This window comes from Hemibagrus wyckioides, linkage group LG16, assembly GCF_019097595.1.
Source record: "Hemibagrus wyckioides isolate EC202008001 linkage group LG16, SWU_Hwy_1.0, whole genome shotgun sequence".
Lineage (NCBI taxonomy): Eukaryota > Metazoa > Chordata > Actinopteri > Siluriformes > Bagridae > Hemibagrus > Hemibagrus wyckioides.
The window spans coordinates 2,425,356-2,439,923 of record NC_080725.1 but is presented as its reverse complement, the minus strand read 5'-3'; the positions used below and the strand labels follow the sequence as shown (position 1 = coordinate 2,439,923).

Here is a 14,568-nt window from a genome sequence, read left to right as displayed (position 1 = left end):
CGGTGAGGTCTTTGAAAGGTCTGCCACTTGCTTTTCATGTGTTTTGAAATATTTCCTCATTTCCCAATGAAGATCTTTAAGGTGGTCTCTGATGAAATCTAGTTGAGTGCTACAGTGCTGAATCTCGTTGGAAAGGCATTCATGAATCTTCCCACATTCTTGTGTAGCTTGAATATCCTTTTGTAATTCCAGCTGAACCTGTTCGACCATGAAGCGAAACTCTGAAATTAAGGTAGTTTCACTTCTCTGGACTTCTTCTGTCACCATCACCTTCAGGGCTTTTGTCAGTTGATCTGTGCTTTCTCCCTCATCTCGTCTCCATGCAGTTACCGTATCCAAGATTTGCTGATGGTTGAACTCCACCTTTGCAGCCAGTGTTGCAAGCTTTTCCTCATTTAAAGAAATGGTTTTTGCAGATTCTTGGGTAAGATTAACTGTATAAAATCAATTAACTGTATAAAATAGTAATCTAAATAGTCGTTCCTGTAGCCTCTCAGTTAATAAGACAACACACACACACACACACACACAGATTCAAGATTTCAAGATTCAAGATTCAAGATTCAAGAAGCTTTTATTGTCATTTCAACCACATATAGCTGGCGCAGTACATAGTGAAATGAAACAACGTTTCTCCAGGACCTGGTGCTACATAAACATACAACAACAAGTTCAACACAAAACAACAAACAACACCACAGAGCTAGGACAGAAGTTTGTCTTAGCCACGTAAAGTGCACAGTGTGCAGCTAGGTGCAGACAGAGCATAGACAAGACAGTGCAAAAAGACAACAAATACAATAAAGACAAAAGGGGGACCAACACAATACTAGGTAGGTGGTCATAATGTTACGCCTGATCGCCAGGTGGCAGCACGGACTCTGCTGTGTAAACTCGGATCTCACAACGTCGCAGAAGAAGATGCAATTCACCGAACAAGATGGTGGACTTTAGTGAATCGTTTGGGTTTGTTTTTGGCGCCTTGCGGAAATAATTCGCACCCATTCCCACGTCCCACTGCACTGCGGCTGTGTTTGTTGCCGTGCCGCAATGTTCAAGAAAGCGAAAAGGTGCAATTTCAGACGACGGAACGATTCTGACGACGAGGAAAAAGAAGAGGTCCAGGATGAGCCGAGTCTGGAGCTGCTGCCGCCGCAGCCATGCGGGCCTGGAGGGGACGGCTTACACACACCCGCCGCCGAAACGCTTATGGCTATTAATGCTGTAAATAGTCACGGAAATGGAGTTCCGACAGGAGCCATGAAGCTTCCTAAAGACAAGAAAAAGAAGAAGGAAAGCCGAGAAGAGCCTAAAGCCAGCTTACTCAGCTTCAACGACGAAGAAGGTATAATAGATAACCGTAGCTGGGCCGTATTCTAAACGACTGCTTAAATATCCGTCAAGTGCACTACATAGGTTACAAGAATGAGTGTTACATGTGCAATATAAGTGCATTTCTATAGGGAGTCGCGAGTTATTTGAGCTTCAGCCTCTGCACTACAAATTGCTAATCAGCTAACTAACATTACGCAACCGCAGAATGATTGGAAAATACCTGGAGAGAATTATGGCAAGGAGTCTTACAAGGTCGAAGACTCTCCTCCAGCACATTTCAGGCTAATTCTTATTTATTTATTGTAATTTTTTCAGGTGAGACAATCAGGTTTTGTTAGATTGTACTGTCCAGTCCACCAGCTACAAAACAATCCCAAATCATAAATGATCCATCTTTATTATTAACATTATATGTATTATATTTTCAGTTCTTGTGCTAGTTCTTGATGTAGTCCACATTTGTCTGTGATCATGCTGATGAAATGAAGGCAGATGTGTACATATATGTAATAAACGTATGATAAATCTTTTAACTAGTTCCCTGGGTAAGTGAAATAATCCAGACACACATCCCAAATCCCTCTCTGACTTGGATAAAATGTTGTTACTGATGTAACACAGTAATATGTGGAACGTTACTGTAGCACCCTCACTGGCCAAGGTTACAGCTATGAGATGTGGTGTTCTGCCCTTATATCATATTTAAGGTACAACAATCAGCCATAACATTATGACCACTTGCCTAATATCCCCCTTTTGCTGCCCGACCGGTCATGCACTGTGTATTCTGACCCCTTTCTATCAGAACCAGCATTAACTTTTCCAGCAATTTGAGCAACAGTAGCTCGTCTGTTGGATCGGATCACATGGGTCAGCCTTCACTCCCCACGTGCATCAGTGAGCCTTGACCACCCATGACCCTGTCACCGGTTCACCACTGTTCCTTCCTTGGACCACTTTTGATAGATACTGACCACTGCAGACCGGGAACACCCCACAAGAGCTGCAGTTTTGGAGATGCTCTGATCCAGTGGTCTAGCCATCACAATTTGGCCCTTCATCAAACTCGCTCAAATCCTTACACTTGTCCATTTTTCCTGCTTCTAACACATCAACATTGAGGACAAAATGCTGACTTGCTGCCTAATATATCCCACCCACTAACAGGTGCCATGATGAGATCATCAGTCTTATTCACTTCACCTGTCTGTGGTCATAATGTTATGCCTGGCATTCATGGTCTAACTAACCGCATTTTATCCATAATGAAATGCTTTTTTTTTTTTGGTATAATAACTCCTTTTAATTGTGAAGAAATTAATTAATTTATTTTTGTAATTTCAGAGGACACTGAAGTCTTCCGAGTGAAGAAATCCAATCACAGTAAGAAGATCGTCAAACAGCTCAAGAAGGAGTACAGAGAGGAAAAGTGCAGTCATGTTGTGCAGGAACCAATACGCCTCGATGGTACAAAGCACATGATTAAATTCTCTAACCAAGTCACCATTTGTGTGTGTGTGTGTGTCTTTTTCCTATATAATGGAAAATTTTAATATGTGTGTGTTTATACACCTGGGCTTTGTTATTTAATAGGTGTTCAGTGTCTGTCAGGCATGGGTGTAAAAGAGGAGGCAGTGGACAGCAGGGGCAGCAGTGAACAAGGTGAAGGTGAGATGGAGGTGGATAGTAATGATGAACAGGATGATGAGAGTGAAACCAGGCAGGGAGGAAACTTCTCTCAGACTCTGTCTGCGCTCAGCACCCTCAGACCAGGTTTGTACCTTTTTCTCTTTGTAGAATAATTAGCTTTATGCTTCATGCTGTATTCAAGAAGTGTGTGCATACACATTTGACAATGAAATTCTTCCTTCAGGTGAGATCCCAGACGCAGCCTTCATTCACGCGGCCCGTAAACGGAGGCAGATGGCACGGGAGCTTGGAGGTGATGCGCCGCTTGTGGAGACGGAGGTGTCGAGTAAACGTCTGGTCCATGAGGACGAGCAAGGTGGAAGTGATGAAGATGAGAAGAGGATCGTGTTCAGCGGTGTCAAGCAGAAGAGTCAGCGTCAGAAAATAGCAGAGGAAATCGGTAAGTGTGCATTGTGGGTAATAGATCTGTGACTAAACCTTCTATAATAGGTTTTCTGAGTCTGTCTTTTAATCTAATACATTGGTGTGCATAAGTAGTCTTTGAATCAGTCTTAAATGTAGTCTGATTTGTTGTTTAGGGCTCATTGCAAAAAGAAAACGTTTAAAGATTCTGGTTAAATAAATGATTGTTTATATATAGATATTGAGGGTGGTGATGGGTAATGTGTGCATAATGCTGCAGGTATTGAGTGCAGTGATGATGAGGCCTTGAATACTGAAGGGAATGACGAGGAAGTCAGTCGATGGGAGCAGGAGCAGATCCGGAAAGGCATTAGCATCCCTCAGGTGAGCTCCTTTATTTATTTTTTCCATTCAGCTGATATTTTTTCTCTTTTGGTTTTGTCTCTGTTCAGATATATGCTTTTTCATTCTGCTCACAGGTCTTCATGGCAGAGCTAATAAAAGTTAGTGATCACACAGTGACTAAGAAATACCATTTCTCAACTGCATAAAGTATCACAAGTTACAGTCTACAGAGTTGATCAAATAGATTTATTTCAATTGAGATTTATTTTGAATGATTGCTGATTGAGTCTTTTAATTAGGCATATTAAATGTTACTACTGAAGGGCTGACATTAAGATCTCGATTTTCTTTCTCGCTTTTTGTTCATAATCTTTAACTGTCTGTTTGGTTTTATCATCTTTTACGGTTATTTATTTTTGGTCGAATTATATCTACCATGTCAAGATGTGGAGTTAGAGGGACTATGAGAATTCTTATCTTCATCTTGTCCTTTCCAATGTTTATGCACTTGCAGAAATCAGGTTAACTTGTTTTAGCAAGGCTTTGATGCACAACCAAAAAGCCCAGGGGTGTGGAGCTGGACCTGATCTTCACTAAAGTCCTCCTTTAACCCAAGCCCTAGAAAGCTAAGAATTATGACAAAAACACACTTAAATAAACACAGCAGTATGTTTAACTGCACACATATTCAGTAGGAAACATACTGAGGTGCCTCTCCTAGACTTTTGGTTCAACACCGCTTTGGGTTGGAGAATAGGGGTCACTGGATCAGCTCTGGCTCCACCCTTTGGACTTTCGGTTCTGCAAGGTTTTCGTACTTTAATACCTTGCAACTGTTTATATCCCAGATACGGCAATGTAATACCACTTTCCTAAACCCTATACCCTAGAAGCCAGTTTGGAGACTTGATAATTACTACTTTCTGCTTTTTAGGTCCAAACCAGTCAGCCAGGGAATGCAAACATGTATTACCAAACTGGCTATGAGAACCAGCAGTACGCAGCATCATACAGCATGCCATACGGATACACTGCGCTCGGAACAGAAAGTGTAAAACCTGTGAAAACGGAGAACACTGTACCCTACCCAGTCCCTAGCAGCAGCCTTACTCCAATCACTACAGCTCTGGTAAAGAAACGGCTCATGGACAGGTAGGCTCAGAGCGACTCCCTGTTCCCCACTTCCCCTGTCTACTTTATCCGAGGTGCCAGCAAGAAGCTCTAATTATAGACTACAGACTTAAAGAAAAAATCTTATGGCGAGATGTACAACATTTTTGATGAAAAACATTACATTAGTTAAGATTTCTATTTGCCCTGAGAAGAGGTCTCTAAAAGTACAGATGCTGGACCAGATGTCATTTTTCTAATAAGGCTTTCTCCGGCACTTAATAATTATACAACCCACAGTCCGCTCTTTTTGTTTTCTATTCATTGATGCTTATAGATGTGTATCTGAATTTGATGTGTTTTGCATATATACTTTTCATGTGCCCAGCTCTGCTTCAGGATTTCTACCAACCCGCATGTTTCTGAACTAAAACGAAACGATTTAGCTAAGAAAGATGTGGAAGTGTGTGAGTAGAAGTCACAGGCTCAGGTGTATCACACCGCTGTGGACTGCAGGCTCTGATGCATGTCTCCTGTATGCCAGGCTAAGCTCCATGCGCCAGGGCCGCGATGCCAGCGCCCGGCGCAATGAGCAGATCCAGGACGAGCTGCAGGCTTCCGAAAATAGCATCCTGCAGCTGGAGGACTCCTCACAGCATGCCGCTGAGCAGTATAAATTCTTGCAAGAAATGCGAGGGTATGTTCGAGACTTGCTTGAGTGTTTCAGTGAAAAGGTAAGAAAAACCTTAGAGATTGTTCTTTTAATCCCAACCATGTAGGCTTGAGTGCTGAATTTATTTTCTTGTAAATGAATTTAATCCTTTCTGTTATGCAGTATTGTTGGTGGCTAATCATAAATAGCACCAAAAAGTTTATTAATTGCATGGAATAAATTTGCAATAGCAAAACATAATGATTTTTTTTTTTCTGCAAGTTTCTACAATCAGATCTCCAAGTTCAAATCTTTACAAGTCGTGTTGCTTTTATTGCACTTGTGTTTTTTAATGTTTCATTAAGTGGTGATATTAAGTGGTGGACAACAGAAGTCAATTTTATTCAACTACACTATCATTTATTAGTTATAAAAAAATTTTTTTTTTTTTTTTTAATTTAATTGTTCTTAAGGTGCTTTTTCATTTGACCAGCCTTTCAATTTGTCTGTGTTATTGTTCTGTGTTGATAATGATCTGAAGTTCGTTTTTTCACAGCAGAGCAGACTGACAGTGGGACAGGAAATATTGTACTTCCTTCAGCTGTGCTCCGCATGTCACCTTATTAACAGCATGTCTTTCATTTCAGCTTGAAAGAGGACACATGATGGCTTGTTATGGTGCCTCAGTGCCTTTGCTGTGCCACAAACACCAATAGCTATAAATGTTTATTGTAGTTGTAGTTAATTCTGCTAGACCTGCTAGTATGCAGCAGACAAAAAATTTCAGATTGTGAAAGAAGTCCGTTATGGCACATTGTTAAAATGTCTGTATTTGCTAGCAAATTGCGATATAGACCAGTCAATTGACTCTCCAGTGCCCCAGCAGAATGCACCAAGCTCCAGAGCCACTCATTCTTACTCTCTTTCACTCGCTCTCCAACTCCTCAGCCTGGAGCAGCCATCACATAACCTATCGTATCTTTCAGGTGCCTGCTATTCTGGAGCTGGAGGCTGCAATGCACCAGTTACTAAGGCAACGGGCAGCGCGGCGAGTCCAGAGAAGACAGGATGATATTAAAGATGAATCAGCGGAGTTTTCGAGCCTTTCAAGTCAGTCCATCTTGAAGGTTTTTATTATTTATTTGAATGGCCTCATTATTTTCCTTTTCTTCTTGTATGATAGCGGCTACATTTAGCCAGACTGCTAGTCCCAGCCTAGTTTGTGACGACTCACTTGTGCTGCTGATATCAGAATCATGGCACAGCTAAATACACGCCTATATTTAAGCGGACTGGTTTTGCACTGACCATTTTCCTGCTCAGTAGCAGGCATGTTGTGTGCCTCTTACCATTTTGTGTGTGTGTGTGTGTGAGCTTATGAACTCATGGTTCTGAAATGACAATGTGTTCAGTTCTCTTGTGAGAAATTACTGAACCAGTGTGAAACTGTCACATCAGAATCACTGCTAAGTTGCAGCATAAGTAAGTACGAGTCAGTCAGCTGGCCACAGTTATGTAATACAGATTACATAAAAGCCTGAACATACATTTTTAAAGCTTAATTCTCAGTAACCTTCTTAAACACACAATCATATTTGCCCAAATAACTTTTATGATCAGTGTTAAATTTCTTGATAAAATTTCAGTGTTCATGTAGGTAGAAAATTATTCTTGTAAAGTTGGAAAATTTATCTGGAAAGGGATATTTACATGCCACCTGTCTGTTGCAGGTAAGGCTGTTATGGCCCCAAATCTGGACCCTTTTGGCAGAGACCGTGCAGCCTATCAGGAGCTCAGCAGGCAGAGGAGGGTAGCAGAGCGTGAGGCCAGGAGGTACGCTGCCTGACGTAGACCTGTTTTTTTTAAATGTGCATATTTTTAGATATTAATTTAAGTACTGCTTGAAATTGTTGTGGATTATACATCATTAGGAATACAAGTTATAGGGCTGTGTTTGGTTTGGCAGAGCTCGCCGCAGACAGGCTAGAGAACAGAGCGGGGCAAGGGCCGAACACAAGGAGGGACTGTCTAGCGATGATGAGGAGACCTCCACTGACACAACAAGCTTTAACCTAGAGAGAGGTAATCCTCTTATAATTGTCTTAGCGGAACTAATTTTGGATATTTTGGAGCTGATACGTTGTGTTTGTTATATAACTGAGAAATAAATCAACTCTGAATCATGTCTGTATTTGGAATTTTTTTTTTTTGGTAAGAATTATCCATTAAAATTATATCCCAATTATCATAGATTTAATATTCTGTAATATCAACGTCCGAAAAGCCTTTAAATTTCTTGTGGTCTCTGTTCATATTTCTCACAGATTTGCATCTTTTTTTTACCGCTTTTCTCTTCCCTAGATCGTATTTTAAAAGAATCGAAAAAAGTTTTCGAGGATGTCGTAGACGATTTCCATTCCATAGATTGCATCAAGTCCCGGTTTGAGGTGTGGAAGAACCTCTACTTCACGTGCTACAGAGACGCTTACATTGGTCAGTGCCTGCCTAAACTTTTCAACCCGCTGATCCGACTTCAGCTAATCCCATGGTCGCCTCTGGAGGTACATGTTTTGCCTTTCTTGCTCTAACCCTATATTTGTTAGTAAGTTTGACTATTATTGAAAAACATAATGGTCAAACTTAAAATGTATGGATGTGTTGCTGTGCTTGAAAACATTCATTGTAATAATTGTAATGAACCTCAAAGCAGAACCTTTTTAGGTTTTTATTCTGTCTTCTGTGTGCCAAACACTGTCATTGCAATGAATGTGGTTTGGATTATGGTAGATGATGACATTGTGTCTTCTGTGTGTAGGACGACTGCCCGAACTTTGAGTACATGCTATGGTTTGAGACTCTGCTGTTCTATGGCTATGAGGAGCAGAGCACTGAGCACCAGGAGGACATTGACAGCGGTCTCCTGCCTGCTATCGCTGAGAGAGTGGTACTCCCTAAACTAGCAGGTCAGTCCAGTTCCTCCCTATCTGAATGACACTCCGTCTACAGCGTTATCCTCCCTTTAAAATTTGCTTAAGATAATACAGTCAGTTTTGTGGAATTCTTTTCAGAAGGTATTTTAAAGATCATTTATTATTATAAAGAAGCAATTACACAGATCAGGCATAACACTGTGAGCAGTGAGAGGTGAAGTGAATAAGACTGATGATCTCCTCATCATGGCACCTGTTAGTCGGTGGGATATATTAGGCAGCAAGTCAACATTTTGTCCTCACTAGAAGCAGGAAAATGGATAAGCGTAAGGATTTGAGCGAGTTTGATGAAGGACCAAATTGTGATGGCTAGACCACTGGATCAGAGCATCTCCAAAACTGCAGCTCTTATGGGGTGTTCCCAGTCTGCAGTGGTCAGTAACTATCAAAAGTACCCTTCAAGTCCTGTAAGTATCCTTTATATCCTATAAGTTGCAAGGTGTGGCCCATGGAGTCCCCACCTTGCAACTTGCAGGACTTAAAGGATCTGCTGCTAACATCTTGGTGCCAGATACCACAGTACACCTTCAGGGATCTAGTGAAGTTCATTCCTCAAAGGTTCAGGGCTGTTTTGGTAGCAAAAGGGGGACCAACACAATATTAGGCAGGTGGACATAATGTTATGCCTTATCGGTGTATAATTAAACGGCAATCGGGAGTATACAACAATAGGTGTAAACATAAATGGTGAGAGATCTATCTCGGTGTAATTTTCCATTGTGTCTGTTACTGTCTGGTGTTCTCAGTGCTGACGGAGCAGGTGTGGGATCCATTGTCTCACAGTGAGACGTGCAGGCTGGTGGCCTTCATGGGGCGCCTAATAAAGGGCTACCCTACCGTTCTGCATGGAGACAACCGCAACATGCAGGTTAGAAATCTGTGAAATCTGTGTACCATTTCTGTTAGTCCATTCAGTTAGCTTGGAAGGATATTTTCAGAATCAGGATCTAACAACATTGCACGAAATTACAGCACAGCACCCTTAACTATGGAAAATAACGTTAACCTTCACTTTTTAGGCTGGCTTTTACTTACCTGTTGAGCTTGCTAATAAATGAATGATTTATACACCTCTAATAGTTATTAAATATAAACTTACAAATGTGTATGTTTTTAAAGAAATAAAAACAAAAAGCAAGCTCATGCACTAGATGTGAGGCAGCTTCATGATGTAATTTGTCTTATGTTTGTAGGAGCTGCTGAGGACTATCGTTGTGCGCACACGTCGGACGCTAGATGAGGACATCTTCATGCCGCTATTTCCAAAAAAGTACGTTATAGACAACTATTATATGCGAAATCGTTTTTCAGAGCTCTGCTAGGTTAAATCCCTTGGCTGACCTATTTACAATTTTTCCCTTTAGTGTCATGGAAAACAAGAATTCAAGTCCTTATCTCTTCTTCCAAAGGCAGTTTTGGTCCTGTGTGAAGGTAGTGTGAATACGCACTCGTCTCTCTGTCTGTCTGCTATTTTTTAATCAGCAATAATGTTATAACTAGGTGGGATTATAAGAGTACTTATGTAATAGACACTCACAAACACTTTTAGGATCACTATACTAATACTGGGCAGGGCCTCAGCTTTCTATTCTAACAGAATAATTATGCCACAGTCAAAATCCAGTGAGATCACATTTTCCCCCTGATGTAAACATTCCTAGAAGCTGCAGCCCCATATCTGCATCATTTTATACATGCCACATGATTAGATAATTGCGAATCAGCAGATGTACAGGTGTTCCTAATAAAATGCCCGGTGAGTCTACTTTGTACTTTAGTATCTACTGCTCTGTTTTGCCCCCTAGTGGAATAACAAGGACTAGCACTTCTAACACAAACCTGTAGTTTAATTACTGTCCACAAGGTGATTTTAATTAAAGAGTACAGATTTAAGGTTCATTTGGTGTAATGGATTAGAACTGAGACATGTTCTGGCCCACAGGCTGTATGTTAGACACTTCTGTTCATTTGTGTTGAACCTACGATGTAATACTGCTTTACTACGTCTGTCAAAGAATAGTAGCTGAGCTAGGTAGTTGAAGGTATTTGTAATATATTTTTCTGCTATAATTAATGAAATTCTCTCTTTTTCATTCTGCAGCTCTTGGGTAACATCCTGCAGTGGGATGGCATCCTGTCTCAGAACTGTCTGATAGAGCTTGCTGTCGACAGTACACTGAATCGCTTCATTCTCTCAGCACTACAGTCGACAGATGTTGGGGAGGACAGCGTAGAGAAATGCAAGAAGGTACAAACCTTGCAGTGTTTGATTAAAAACCCACAAATAACTAATTTACTGTACTAAAGCTTTACTGTACTACGCAAGCTTTACGTAATTTTCTGTACTTGCATAAGTTCAAATTGTGACATTATCTTTTCTCACTGTTACGTCAAGGTGGTGGAGTGTTTTCCTGTGCAGTGGTTCAGCAGTCTGAAAGGTCAGCAGACTCTGCCGCAGCTGGAGAACTTATGCCGCTTCATGAAGCACATGGCCAGTTCACTGTATCGAAGCAGCCTTACAGCTTCTGATGTGGACAAGAGGATAGCAAGGTGATGGCTTTGTCCTTACGCCTGCAAAGAAAACAAACATATTATGGAAATGATTAAGAGGCACTGTATTAAATGGACATGGAACATTAAAACGAAATCCATTAGGGGATGTTTACTATAGGTTTTTGTATAGCAAAAAAAGCCCTTTATTTCTAGCGAGCCTTTTGTGCTGATGTGGGGGGGGATTGTGTGACTGTTCACACAATATGTACATTGTAACCATAACAACGCGTAACTTACACAGACCTGCCATTTTGTGTAGGCGGTCTGAATGTTCTCATTAGAACATAGGTGAACATTAATATTAACTGACAGTCTCTGGAAGCCCCACGCTTATCCTCCAATCTCACATCTTTTGGCCAGTGCTCTCATGTGTACCAGAAGCTTTGGTTTCCATCAGTGTAATGGAGAATGTTGAGTTCTGTTGTCACATAAAATTCGTCCAATTTTGTTTAAATTATAGGCCACTAATAATAATAATCACTAATCTTTTGTGCCAGTCAGCACACTTGCCTCCAAACAGTTTGAGGAGCAAAAAATGTCATGGAAATACACTGACCAGGCATAACATTATGACCACCTGTCTAATATTGTGTCAGTCCCCCTTTTGCTGCCAAAACAGCCCTGACCCGTCCTGCACTGTGTATTCTGACACCTTTCTATCAGAACCAGCATTAACTTCAGCAATTCGAGCAACAGTAGCTCGTCTGTTGGATCGGATCACACGGGCCAGCCTTCACTCCCAACGAGCATCATTGAGCCTTGACTGCCCATGACCCTGTCACCGGTTCACCACTGTTCCTTCCTTGGACCACTTTTGATAGATACTGACCACTGCAGACCGGGAACACCCCACAAGAGCTGCAGTTTTGGAGATGCTCTGATCCAGTGGTCTAGCCATCACAATTTGGCCCTTCATCAAACTCGCTCACATCCTTGCGCTTGTCCATTCTTCCTGCTTCTAACATCAACTTTGAGGACAAAATGTTGACTTGCTGCCTAATATATCCCACCCACTAACAGGTGCCATGATGAGGAGATCATCAGTCTTATTCATGTCACCTGTCATAATGTTATGCCTGATCGGTGCATTTAATAGTTCTTAGACAAACAATTCACAGTAGTACTATATTAATAATGTACTGGTACATAAATGTTTTTTTAATCTGTTTTTAATCTGTTTTCTAAACAGGGAGCACATTAAGGAAGTGGTGAAGCTTCTGGGTCGACTCAATGCTTTGGATCATGTGATCGCTGTTGCCTCAGAGCATGGAATTAAAGACATTAAGACCTTGCTGGAGAGTAAATGAGAGAGAACTGACTTTTGAGGAGCCCGTGTTCAAAATGACTTGTGTCTGGCCCTCAGGGTGCAATGTGTATAAATTGTGGATATTGTACATGCCTATGCTTTGAAAACTTTCTTTTTTGGTCAGTTTTCAACCTTCATCTCTGGTGTTTTGAGTGATATACACACACATTACTGCACAAAGAGTTTTTGTGATGTAAAAAAAAATATATAAATCCACCTTCAATGTGAGATTAAATCATGTACAGCTTAAGTGAAAATCCAAAAGAGGTAAAAAAATAAATAAAAACAACCTGGTTGCATAAGTGTACATGCACTTATACTTTAATACTTTAAAGCAACTTTTGATTTTATTACACCTCTTGACTTATCTTCAGCTTACTAGCAGACACTGGAATGTTTTTTGCCCAAAAATCAACTGGTATTTTAAGCTATTCATGATTGCCTCCAGCTTGATAAAAGCCCCAGTTCTGGCTGAAGAAAAGTAGCCCTAAAGCATGATGCTGATTTTGGTGATGTGTTTTTATTGGTCTCATCAGACCATAAGACCTTTTGACGCATGGTTGAGTTGAGCTTGGAATTTTTCTATAGCCTTGCCTTATTCTATAACCTGGGCCTGGACATGTGAAGAATATAAGAGATTTTCACATGCAGAGAGGAATTGATACTTGTCACACATTCCTACAGTTCCGTTACTTTTGCTGTAGGTCTCTGTGGCCTTTCTGGTAAGTTTTTGTGCTTTTTATTCATTTTGGTGATGTCGCTGCTATGCTCTAATTTCTTAGCTTTTACAGTGTTTTATTGTAGTAGATCTAATGTTTTGGAAATCTTCTCATACACCCCTTCCTGATAAACAAATGAGACACCCTGCATGCTCTGTCAGCTCTTTGCAGACCACGGCTTCAGCAGCCGGATGGAAACCAAAAAGCTGTGTAGAAAATCCTACAGAAACAGCTGATCTTTGGGGTTGATCAAAATAATTTCATTGATGACAGCTATATGATAAATACTTTTAAACTCAGTTCATTCTCAACACAGCCACGTCCGCAGTTATAAAATGGTGTTCCTACTTATGCAACCAAATTATAACTTTCTTTCTTTAATTTTATTTTGCCCCTAAAATGTTCCTGATTGTTTTTTTTTTTTGTTTTTTTTTTGCTTAATTTGTGAGTTGTAATTTCACACTGAGGATCTTGTTGTTTTTCTTACATCACAAAAACCTGCCATTCTACCAGAGGCTTTTTATATTCACTGTACATGAAAACAGATGGATTTATTAGTGTTTGGAGGTTGGCTTTATCTGGCAGCAAACTCAACTTGCACATTTGTGGACGTTTCATCCGATTTCATTTGCAGAGGTCCAGATTTAGTTTCATTGCAGTAAAGCAGCAACTTTTTTTAAAATCTGGTAATAAAATGTAATATCATGTGCTGCATACGTTTGGATGCAGCTTGGCTGTAGAGATAGCACTTTTGATTGCATGGCGTACATAAATCTGCATCATTCACCTCAGTTTATAATGTTAAATATATTGTGCATTTGTAAAGTTATTTTTCTGATTGTTTTATTAACAAGAATAAAAATCTGTTTCTCTTGAAGGCATTGTGATCTGGAACATATTTTAAGGCGATGTATTTTTGATGGTGGATACAAGTAATCGGTAGCGAAAGTCTACAATTTTGTCCGAACCACTTTATTTTCTCCATCAATACGAAGGCTTAACCATACCACTGCTGGCCAGATGTTATTATTATCGGATGGATGGCCATTCTTGCAGTGTATTGCAGTGACACTGACATGGCAGTTCGTGTGTGTGGTAGTGGTAGGAGTGTAACAAACGCAGCACCTTATCAGGGCTCACTGGTCACTTTCTTTGACCCACTTACCTTGTTGGCCCAATTTGCCCAAATGAATAATTCATATACCATATAAGCTATATCAAAATGCTGTTAAATTCATGAACCTAAGGGTTCAGACCACTTTGAAGTGTTTTTTTTATATACACTACTCACAATAAGTTAAGGATATTGGGCTTTCGGGTGAAATTTCAGGATGCACCTAAAATTCATTATAACCTTTACAGGTGAACTTAATTTGACCTTTTTGAATAACTTGCTCTTCTCTAACAAGGTGCTTAACGGCAAAATTCACAACTGGTGTTTGATCCATGAATCTACCAATATATTTTCTGGTTATATTAGAATTGGTATTTAAACAGTCCTCATCA

The 14,568-nt window shown here is 40.4% G+C and overlaps 1 protein-coding gene across 1 annotated transcript; it reads left to right on the top strand.

Annotated features, from left to right (window-relative positions):
- The first annotated feature begins 908 nt into the window (after window positions 1-908).
- paxbp1 (PAX3 and PAX7 binding protein 1) lies at window positions 909-13,910 on the top strand. Its single transcript, XM_058412252.1, has 18 exons — window positions 909-1,345; window positions 2,680-2,802; window positions 2,929-3,108; window positions 3,209-3,424; window positions 3,668-3,771; window positions 4,667-4,884; window positions 5,387-5,576; window positions 6,481-6,604; window positions 7,225-7,327; window positions 7,461-7,576; window positions 7,856-8,055; window positions 8,310-8,457; window positions 9,231-9,352; window positions 9,678-9,754; window positions 9,849-9,915; window positions 10,586-10,732; window positions 10,880-11,034; window positions 12,227-13,910. Exons 1-18 carry the CDS (start codon window positions 1,051-1,053, stop codon window positions 12,342-12,344), a joined length of 2,703 nt encoding a protein of 900 aa, XP_058268235.1. The 5' UTR covers window positions 909-1,050; the 3' UTR covers window positions 12,345-13,910.
- The last annotated feature ends 658 nt before the right edge of the window (window positions 13,911-14,568 follow it).

Bases quoted from the DNA above. Each gene is read 5' to 3' on its own strand.
- paxbp1 (XM_058412252.1), top strand. From the start codon at position 1,051: ATGTTCAAGAAAGCGAAAAGGTGCAATTTCAGACGACGGAACGATTCT. The intron at 3,109-3,208 runs GTTTGTACCTTT...TTCTTCCTTCAG, and splicing joins GCTCAGCACCCTCAGACCAG to GTGAGATCCCAGACGCAGCC. The intron at 7,328-7,460 runs GTACGCTGCCTG...TTGGTTTGGCAG, and splicing joins GCAGAGCGTGAGGCCAGGAG to AGCTCGCCGCAGACAGGCTA.